The sequence below is a fragment of the Salmo salar genome, chromosome ssa09 (genome assembly GCF_905237065.1).
Source record: "Salmo salar chromosome ssa09, Ssal_v3.1, whole genome shotgun sequence".
NCBI lineage: Eukaryota > Metazoa > Chordata > Actinopteri > Salmoniformes > Salmonidae > Salmo > Salmo salar.
In genome coordinates, this window is record NC_059450.1 from 45,670,988 (window position 1) to 45,682,500 (window position 11,513).

At 43.2% G+C, this 11,513-nt stretch overlaps 1 protein-coding gene across 1 annotated transcript in view; it reads right to left on the reverse strand.

Annotated features, from left to right (window-relative positions):
• Nucleotides 1–6,038: 6,038 nt before the first annotated feature.
• The window catches only part of LOC106611479 (N-lysine methyltransferase SMYD2-A), a 45,165-nt gene continuing 39,690 nt past the window's right edge, over nt 6,039–11,513 (reverse strand). Inside the window, exons 10-12 of the mRNA XM_045723717.1 lie at nt 8,684–8,858; nt 8,041–8,149; nt 6,039–7,635 (exon numbers count right to left, since the gene is read on the reverse strand). Coding sequence (XP_045579673.1) covers nt 7,552–7,635; nt 8,041–8,149; nt 8,684–8,858 — 368 coding nt within the window. The 3' untranslated portion in view covers nt 6,039–7,551. The remainder of the gene's footprint in view (nt 7,636–8,040; nt 8,150–8,683; nt 8,859–11,513) is intronic.

Below are 11,513 nucleotides of genomic sequence, written 5' to 3' on the forward strand. Positions count from 1 at the left end.
AAGACTAACAAACAGTGGGACATACTACCTCCATCAAGACTAACAAACAGTGGGACATACCACCTCCATCAAGACTAACAAACAGTGGGACATACCACCTCCATCAAGACTAACAAACAGTGGGACATACCACCTCCATCAAGACTAACGAACAGTGGGACACACTACCTCCATCAAGACTAACAAACAGTGGGACACACTACCTCCATCAAGACTAACAAACAGTGGGACACACTACCTCCATCAAGACTAACAAACAGTCGGACACACTACCTCCATCAAGACTAACAAACAGTGGGACACACTACCTCCATCAAGACTAACAAACAGTGGGACATACTACCTCCATCAAGACTAACAAACAGTCGGACACACTACCTCCATCAAGACTAACAAACAGTGGGACACACTACCTCCATCAAGACTAACAAACAGTGGGACACACTACCTCCATCAAGACTAACAAACAGTGGGACACACTACCTCCATCAAGACTAACAAACAGTGGGACATACTACCTCCATCAAGACTAACAAACAGTGGGACACACTACCTCCATCAAGACTAACAAACAGTGGGACACACTACCTCCATCAAGACTAACAAACAGTGGGACACACTACCTCCATCAAGACTAACAAACAGTGGGACATACTACCTCCATCAAGACTAACAAACAATGGGACACTCTACCTCCATCAAGACTAACAAACAGTGGGACATACTACCTCCATCAAGACTAACAAACAGTGGGACACACTACCTCCATCAAGACTAACAAACAGTGGGACATACTACCTCCATCAAGACTAACAAACAATGGGACACTCTACCTCCATCAAGACTAACAAACAGTGGGACATACTACCTCCATCAAGACTAACAAACAGTGGGACACACTACCTCCATCAAGACTAACAAACAGTGGGACATACCACCTCCATCAAGACTAACAAACAGTGGGACATACCACCTCCATCAAGACTAACAAACAGTGGGACATACCACCTCCATCAAGACTAACAAACAGTGGGACACACTACCTCCATCAAGACTAACAAACAGTGGGACATACTACCTCCATCAAGACTAACAAACAGTCGGACACACTACCTCCATCAAGACTAACAAACAGTGGGACACACTACCTCCATCAAGACTAACAAACAGTGGGACATACCACCTCCATCAAGACTAACAAACAGTGGGACACACTACCTCCATCAAGACTAACAAACAGTGGGACACACCACCTCCATCAAGACTAACGAACAGTGGGACACACTACCTCCATCAAGACTAACAAACAGTGGGACACACTACCTCCATCAAGACTAACAAACAGTGGGACATACCACCTCCATCAAGACTAACAAACAGTGGGACATACTACCTCCATCAAGACTAAAAGTGTCCCAAATGGCACCCTATTCTCTTTATAGTGCACTATTTCAGACCAGGGCCCTATGGGTATGCAAACAATATCTGAGGAATAACACAATGCTACAGAATGAATCTAGTATGATTCAAATATATCTCCTTTTATATACCCATGTACAGTATGCCTATCCTGATCACACTTACAGTACATTACTGACCACACGTACAGTACATTACTGATCACACGTACAGTACATTACTGATCACGTGTACAGTACATTACTGATCACGCATACAGTACATTACTGATCACATGTACAGTACATTTTTGATCACATGTATAGTACATTACTGATCACATGTACAGTACATTACTAATCACATGTACAGTATGCCTATTCCTGATCACACGTACAGTACATTACTGATCACACGTACAGTACATTACTGATCACATGTACAGTACATTACTGATCACATGTACAGTACATTACTGATCACATGCCAAACATACCCTCGTAAAACTGACCATCCTACCGATCCTCGACTTCGGCGATGTCATTTACAAAATAGCCTCCAAAACCCAACTCAACAAACTGGATGCAGTCTATCACAGTGCCATCCGTTTTGTCACCAAAGCCCCATATACTACCCACCACTGCGACCTGTATGCTCTCGTTGGCTGGCCCTCGCTTCATAATCGTCGCCAAACCAACTGGCTCCAGGTCATCTACAAGACCCTGCTAGGTAAAGTCCCCCCTTATCTCCGCTCACTGGTCACCATAGCAGCACGCACCTGTAGCACGCACTCCAGCAGGTATATCTCTCTGGTCACCCCCAAAGCCAATTCCTCCTTTGGCCGTCTCTCCTTCCACTTCTCCGCTGCCAATGACTGGAACGAACTACAAAAATCTCTGAAACTGGAAACACATATCTCCCTCACTAGCTTTAAACACCAGCTGTCAGAGCAGCTCACAGATCACTGCACCTGTACATAGCCCATCTATAATTTAGCCCAAACAACTACCTCTTCCCCTACTGTATTTATTTATTTTGCTCCTTTGCACACCATTATTTCTATTTCTACTTTGCACTTTCTTCCACTACAAATCTACCATTCCAGTGTTTTACTTGCTATATTGTATTTACTTTGCCACCATGGCCTTTTTTGCCTTTACCTCCCTTATCTCACCTCATTTGCTCATATTGTATATAGAGTTATTTTTCTACTGTATTATTGACTGTATGTTTGTTTTACTCCATGTGTAACTCTGTGTTGTTGTATGTGTCGAACTGCTTTGCTTTTATCTTGGCCAGGTCGCAATTCTAAATGAGAACTTGTTCTCAACTTGCCTACCTGGTTAAATAAAGGTCAAATAAAATTGTAAAAAATGTACAGTATGCCTATTCCTGATCATACGTACAGTACATTACTGATCACACGTTCAGTACATTACTGATCACACATTCAGTACATTACTGATCACACATTCAGTACATTACTGATCACATGTACAGTATATTCCTGATCACATGTACAGTATGCCTATTCCTGATCACATGTACAGTATGCCTATTCCTGATCACATGTACAGTATGCCTATTCCTGATCACATGTACAGTATGCCTATTCCTGATCACATGTACAGTATGCCTATTCCTGATCACATGTACACTATGCCTATTACTGATCACATGTATGGTACATTACTGATCACATGTACAGTATCTTACTGGTTACATGTACAGTATCTTACTGGTCACATGTACAGTACTATACATGTGATCAGTAATGTACTGTACATGATGGACTGTCGTTTCTCTTTGCGTATTTGAGCTGTTCATGCCATAATATGGACTTGGTCTTTTACCAAATAGGGATACCTTCTGTACACCACCCCTACCTTGTCACAACACAACTGATTGGCTCAAATGCATTTAGAAGGTTAAGAAATTCCACAAATTCACTTTTAAGAAGGCACACCTGTTAATTGAAATGCATTCCAGGTGACTACCTCATGAAGCTGGTTGAGAGAATATTTAGATTTGGTTAACACTTTTTTCGTTACTACATGATTTCATATGTGTTATTTCATAGTTTTGATGTCTTCACTATTATTCTACAATGTACAAAATAGTAAAAATAAAGAAAAACCCTTGAATGAGTAGGTGTGTCCAAATTTTTGACTGGTACTGTATTTGCAAAAGACATCATCACATCCGATGCCTGACTGCATTGTTGGGCGGATCACGGCTGGGTCTTCCTTTGTAATCCATAATAGAGACTGTAGCTAGCCCCTGACGCATGGGCGGGAATCAGAGCCCCTATGTAATATGATTCCACATTCCTATATTGTCCTTTTGCTAGTTTGATGACTCTGCAGAGGTCTGGGCAGGACTTCCTGTACTTGTTCCTGTCCTCAGTCATAGTCTCTTGGTAAGCAACTCCAGTGTATATTTGGCCTTGTGTTTTAGGTAATTGTTTTGCAGAAAGGTGAATTTGTCTCCCGGTGTCTGTTGTAAAGCAGACTGAACCAAGTTTTTCGAAAGGCAAGATTTACCGATTTCTCATTCCAAAGGAAAATTCAGCAGCTACACAAGAAACGCCAGTGGTACAAGAAACTTTTCAACATAGGAGGAAAATAAAATAACCTTGACGTTTTCCTTGAATAAGGATTTAACTCCGTCGAAGTAAGTGGGGCAGCAGAGGCCTCACTGTCTCATATGTTCAGTGACTCTGGCCAATGAGAGAATGTAGCCAATGAAATTACAGCGGCATTTGGAAACCAAGCATGGGCATCTGGTAACCAAGCATGGGCATCTGGTAACCAAGCATGGGCATCTGGTTGGCAAAACAAGATACTTTTTGGAATACAAATAACAGGGGATGGATTGTCAGAAGAGCGTGATAAGGAATGCTGGTGTGCAGGCCCATCTCATCTCCAAGTGGTACTCTATTGGGGAATAGCTTGTCTTGCAGGCTGCCATTGACATAGTTAGGACAGCGATAGGAGACAGCGCAGTGTCAGATACGTCCAAAGATGTACACGAGCAGCTGATGTCCCGATTTAGAGAGTCGGAGTATGCCATACATTTGGATGAGGCAACGGATGTGGTGAAGGAGGCCTCATTTTTTGCTTTTGTGAGGTACACGCACAACGCAAATCAGGAAAATGTTTTGTTCTGTAAATCAATCAAAAGGGAGGGCAGCTGGGCATGAGCTTTTAAAATCCTGAATGATTTTTTCCTTGAGAATGATTTGAAGTGGGATGCCTGCGGTGTTATCTACACAGATGGAGCCCCCGCTATTACTGGGGCGCAGGGAGGATTAAAAGCAAAAAAATTACTCGTAATGTGCAGTGGAATCACTACATAATCCACCGGGAAGCACTTGCCACTCGGGTAATGGAAGAAGAGCTGATATCGGATATCTTTGAAAAGCTGAACTCCCTGAATCTATCTCTGCAATTGTCAGAAGCAAAGGGTTTTTGAAATGTTCCCGAAAGATTGCCACTTTCAAGAAAAAAGGTAGAGCTATGGAAAACATCACTTGAGAACGGCACAATACCATTCTCGCTAGCGAACGATGCCATTGGCGATAATGACTGATTACTTGACAACCTTGAAGTCCAGTCTGGAAAAATACTTCCCAGAGGACAGCTCCCAAGATTCAGATCACTCACCCCTTTCTGGTGGACATCATCTCTCATCTCCCCATGGAAATCCAGGAGCAGCTGCTAGATCTGTGAACTTCGGTTGTAAAGAGAGCGAGTTCTGGTTCAAAGCTCTCCTGCCATTCGAATCATCCTACCTGTGTGAGCTTGGCTTCTAATGTTTTGGCTGTGTTGAAACCCAAGTACAAATCCAGGCTTGAAGTGGAGGACAACCTGAGACTTTCTATATCCAAAATATCTCCTCAAATCACCAAACTGTCTGCGCAAATGAACTCTCGTTTTTTAACATTTTGATAATTGTCCCACCAGTAGTAGTAGTTGTAACACCAATGATATTAACACCAATGAGATATTTTTGATATATGAGGATTTTCTGAATGAGGCCATACATGCTCAAATATGAGGTCATAAGTCCTTTAAAAACCATTTACTAAAAAGTGATATGATTAATAATTTCGCTCAAAATGCCAAGAGTGCGCTAAGCTGTCATCAAGGCAAAGGGTGGTTACTTTGAAGAATCAAAAATATATGTTGATTTGTTTAACACTTTTTTGGTTACTACATGATTCCATATGTGTTATTTCATAGTTTTGATGTCTTCACTATTATTCTACAATGTAGAAAATAGTTAAAAAATTAAGAAAAACCCTTCAATGTGTAGGTGTGTCCAAACTTTTGACTGGTACTGTATTTGCTAACCACATCATGATATAGCCATCCGATGCCTGACTGCACAGTCGATGATGTGGCAGGAAACCATTGGTTGATATATCTGGTCGGGTAGGAACTCAACCAGTGTGTGAGGTGTACCATTTCTGCTTCCATTTCCCCAGAAAGTACCTGGCTTCTTCCTTCTTTTGGTTCATCTGAGGCTCGGTATAAAATTCATAACAGATCAAACTGAATAAAACGAGTTTGTTTCGAAGGAAAAAAGTTTGTAGACCATACAGCCAAGTGAATAAACCAAAAAAAAACATAACAACATTCTCTGTTTTGTATTTTATTTGGGTAGTCCATGTCTGATGTCCAACACACTCAAACGAACCACAGGACAGAGGGGAAGTAAGGTGAAGTGGAAGTAATCTCTAAACCAGCCGTTTTCTGAACTCAGTTCTGGGGATCTCAAAGCGTTGGTTTTTGGTCTTAGCACTAATATATACCATTCAGCAGACGCTTTTATCCCACGCATGCATATGTATGAGTGGTCCCGGGAATTGAACCCACTACCCTTGTGTTTAGAAGCGTCATGCTCTACCAACTGAGCTACAGAGCACTACACTGCTGTTTCAAATAAGCAAAGCTTGATATTGTGTTGACAACCGAAACGTGCACCCCTTGGGGTTCCCAGGACAGAGATTGTGATCCAGGGCCAGGTATGTTTTCATTCCACTAAAGGTTAAGGTTGAGGGTTTACAGTCATCTTACTAGGCAAAAACTGGTTAATCAACGTTGTTTCAACAACAACAAAATCTGTGTTTGACATTGAATCAATGATGTGGAAAATTACTTCCCTTCAGGGTTGGGGGTCAATTCAGGAAATATGTTGAAATTTAAATTCTCGCCCATGAGAAACATTTGGAATTTGATTTACTTTCGGGATTAAAACGGAATTTGGAGGCCAACCCTGCTTCCCTACAGGTCGGTACAAAGACTACAACCCTGCTTCCCTACAGGTCGGTACAAAGACTACAACCCTGCTTCCCTACAGGTCGGTACAAAGACTACAACCCTGCTTCCCTACAGGTCGGTACAAAGACTACAACCCTGCTTCCCTACAGGTCGGTACAAAGACTACAACCCTGCTTCCCTACAGGTCGGTACAAAGACTACAACCCTGCTTCCCTACAGGTCGGTACAAAGACAGTATATGAGCGAGAGAAAACATGCAACACTTCTGATTTTATAAAATGGACAAAAGTTGTTCAACACGGTTTGTGTTGTAAGACAAACGCAAATTATTTAAGTTTGGACATACTCATAACAATTATGATTTTTTTTTTGGTATTGTTCTCTCACTTTGCTACCTTGTATGAGAGGAGAGAAACCTGTCATCGGTTAATACAAACATAATTTGTAAATTCATGAGTTCTCTTTTCATAACAGTTTAGGCAGATACGAGGCTAGTCCAGGCCAATAACAAAACTAACAACTACAACTGTCCTTGCCAGTTACAGCAATACTGCTACCCAGTACATAAAAACACCCTCATCACGTACTGTCTAAGACAACCGAGCGAACAGAAATACTGGGGTCACATTGTCTCTTTCACTGACTGGTTAACTGCCTGCCTGTATGCCACAAAAAAACTGATTTGACCAGAGAGAGATGGAGATGGAGAGAGATGCACGTAAAAAGAGAGGTATAGGATGCATGCCGTGCAGCTGTTTAGATTTGTAGATTTTTTTTTAATGTTTTTGTTTTTTTGACCCAGGGTTTGGAGAAGCCCTTGTGCTTTTGCCCTCCTCACTCTTCCTCCTTCCTCTTCTTCAGCTCCTCCTTACTTCAGCTCCTCCACCTCTTGTTTGACCTCTGTTACGTAGTGGTGATCCTTCCCATGAGCCACTTCCATGATGGCGATCGCCTGGACAGGAAATAAGGAAGTGACACGTTACCCATCAACGTTTGTTGGTCGTCACTATCTGACCAAACTACAAAGACATAAACCGTGCCTATTTCTAAAAATTATATATATATATATATATATATATATATATTTTTTAAACCTAACCCTAACCACACTGATAAGCTTATGCCTAACCTTGAAAAATATTTTGTTTTGTTTTCAGAAATGTTTACGATTTAGCCAATTTTGACTTTGCAGCTTGGACATCTAGTGGGAACCCTAGATCAGGGATATCCGATTATACCAGAGAGCTACATAAATGCAAACCCTGGGTATTCCATCTCTGCAGTAACACACCTGATTCAATTGATCAATGTATGTGTGTGTACTTCCTGAATGCCCTGGTGAATGACGGGGCGTTACCTTCTTTAATGCCTTGACTCCCTGGGTCTTCCTCTCAAGTCCCAGGTAGAGACGGCCCAGTTTCAGGTACATGGAAGCCACGTTCAGAGAATAGGCTGGGTAGTGGACACTGGAAACACAGGAGAGATGAACCAATCAGAGAATAGGCAGGGTAGCAGACACTGGACACACAGGAGAGATGAACCAATCAGAGAATAGGCAGGGTAGCGGACACTGGACACACAGGAGATGAACCAATCAGAGAACAGGCTGGGTAGTGGAATGTAAACGCTTTTTACGGACTTTTTTTATTTATTTTGGGGACGCGTTTACCCAGCTTTTGAGGACAAATGCATTGAAAGTAAAGGGAGCGTTCCTTTACTCCGGGGGAGAGCTCCTTTACTCCGGGGGAGAGCTCCTTTACTCCGGGGGAGAGCTCCTTTACTCAGGGGGAGAGCTCCTTTACTCAGGGGGAGAGCTCCTTTACTCAGGGGGAGAGCTCCTTTACTCAGAGGGAGAGTTCCTTTACTCAGAGGGAGAGTTCCTTTACTCAGAGGGAGCGTTCCTTTACTCAGAGGGAGAGCTCCTTTACTCAGAGGGAGCGTTTCTTGTACACATGACTAAGTCGCTTTGGATAAAAGCGTCCGCTCTATGTTTTGGTCACCTGTATGGTTGAATGATCTTCTCTCCGTAGCTCATGGCTCCGTCCCAGTCCTGCATGTACAGACAGACTCCCATAGCCTGGTACATCATGTGAAGCATGTACACGTTAGTGTCTGCAAATACGGAGCTCATCTTCTCCTGGCTCAACTCACAGATCTCCAGCAGGTCACTAGGGGGTGCTAGAGGGTCAAGGACTCAATACAACAGATTCTTTTTTATTTTTTTATTTCACCTTTATTTAACCAGGTAGGCTAGTTGAGAACAAGTTCTCATTTACAACTGCGACCTGGCCGAGATAAAAGCAAAGCAGTGCGACAAAAAACACAGAGTTACACACGGGATAAACAGACGTACAGATAATAACACAATAGAAAAATCTATATACAGTGTGTGCAGATGTAGTAAGGTTAGGGAGGTAAGGCAATAAATAAGCCATAGTGGAGAAATAATTACAATTTCGCATTAACACTAGAGTGACAGATGTGCAGAAGATGACTGTGCAAGTAGAGATACTGGGGTGCAAAGGAGCAAGATAAATAAATAACAAAATGGGGATGAGGAAGTTGGGTGGGCTCTTTACAGATGGGCTATGTACAGGTGCAATGATCGGTAAGCTGCTCTGACAGCTGATGCTTAAAGTTAGTGAGGGAGATATAAGACTCCAGCTTCATTGATTTTTGCAATTTGTTCCAGTCATTGGCATCAGAGAACTGGAAGGAAAGGTGGCCAAATGAGGAGTTGGCTTTGGGGGTGACCAGTGAGATATACCTGCTGGAGCGCGTGCAACGGGTGGGTGCTGCTATGGCGACCAGTGAGATGAGATAAGGCAGGGCTTTACCTAGCAAAGACTTGTAGATGGCCTGGAGCCAGTGGGTTTGGCAATGAATATGAAGCGAGGTCCAGCCAACGAGAGCATACAGGTCACAGTGGTGGGTAGTATATGGGGCTTTGGTGATAAAACGGATGGCACTGTGATAGCAAATTGGATGCAGTCTGTGTAGAGTGTTGGAGGCTATGTTGTAAATGACATCTCCAAATTCAAGGATCGGTAGGATAGTCAGTTTTACGAGGGTATGTTTGGCAGCATGAGTGAAGCATGCTTTGTTGCAAAATAGGAAGCCAATTCTAGATTTAATTTTGGATTGGAGATGCTTAATGTGAGTCTGGAAGGAGAGTTTACAGTCTAGCCAGACACCTAGCTATTTGTAGTTGTCCAGTGATCGGTTAAGAGCATGCATTTTGTTTTACTAGCTTTTAAGAGCAGTTGGAGGCCACGGAAGGAGTGTTGTATGGCATTGAAGCTCGTCTGTAGGTTTGTTAGCACAGTGTCCAAAGAAGGGCCAGATGTATACAGATTGGTGTCGTCTGCGTAGAGGTGGATCAGAGAATCACCAGCAGCAAGAGCGACATCATTGATATATACAGAGAAAATATTCAGCCCGAGAATTGAACCCTGTGGCACCCCCATAGAGACTGCCAGAGGTCCAGATAACAGGCCCTCTGATTTGACACACTGAACTGTCTGAGAAGTAGTTGGTGAACCAGGTCATTTGAGAAACCAAGGCTGTCGAGTCTGCCGATAAGAATGCGGTGATTGACAGTGTCGAAAGCCTTGGCCAGGTCAATGAATACAGCTGCACAGTATTGTCTTTTATCGATGGGGGTTATGATATCGTTTAGGACCTTGAGCGTGGCTGAGGTGCACCCATGACCAGCTTGGAAACCAGATTGCATAGCGGAGAAGGTACGGTGGGATTCGAAATGGTCGGTGATCTGTTTGTTAACTTGGCTTTCGAAGACCTTAGAAAGGCAGGGTAGGATAGATATAGGTCTGTAACAGTTTGGGTCTAGATTGTCTCCCCCTTTTAAGAGGGGGATGACCGCAGCAGCTTTCCAATCTTTAGGGATCTGAGACAATACGAAAGAGAGAGGTTGAACAGGCTAGTAATAGGGGTTGAAACAATTGTGGCGGATAATTTTAAAAAGAGAGGGTCCAGATTGTCTAGCCCGGCTGATTTGTAGGGGTCCAGATTTTGCAGCTCTTTCATAACATCAGCCATCTGGATTTGGGTGAAGGAGAAGTGGGGGAGGCTTGGGCAAGTTGCTGTGGGGGGTGCAGAGCTGTTGACCAGGGTAGAGGTAGCCAGGTGGAAAGCATGGCCAGCCGTAGAAAAATGTTTATTGAAATTCTCGATTATCATGGATTTATCGGTGGTGACAGTGTTTCCTAGCCTCAGTGCAGTGGGCAGCTGGGAGGAGGTGCTCTTATTCTCCATGGACTTTACAGTGTCCCAGAACTTTTTGGAGTTTGTGCTACAGGATGCAAATTTCTGTTTGAAGCTAGCCTTTGCTTTCCTAACTGCCTGTGTATATTGGTTCCTGACTTCCCTGAAAAGTTGCATATCACGGGGGCTATTCGATGCTAATGCAGTACGCCACAAGATATTTTTGTGCTGGTAAAGGGCAGTCAAGTCTGGAGTGAACCAAGGGCTATATCTGTTCTTAGTTCTACATTTGTTGGATGGGGCATGCTTATTTAAGATGGTGAGGACATTACTTTTAAAGAATAACCAGGCATCCTCTACTGATGGAATTAGGTCAATATCCATCCAGGATACCCGGGCCAGGTCAATTAGAAAGGCCTGCTCGCTGAAGTGTTTTAGGGAGCGTGTGACAGTGATGAGGGGTGGTCGTTTGTCCAGCGGACCCATTACGGACACAGGCAATGGGACAGTGATCGCTGAGATCCTGGTTGAAGACAGCAGAGGTGTATTTAGAGGGCCGGTTGGTCAGGATGATATCTAAGAGGGTGCCCGTGTTTACGGATTTAG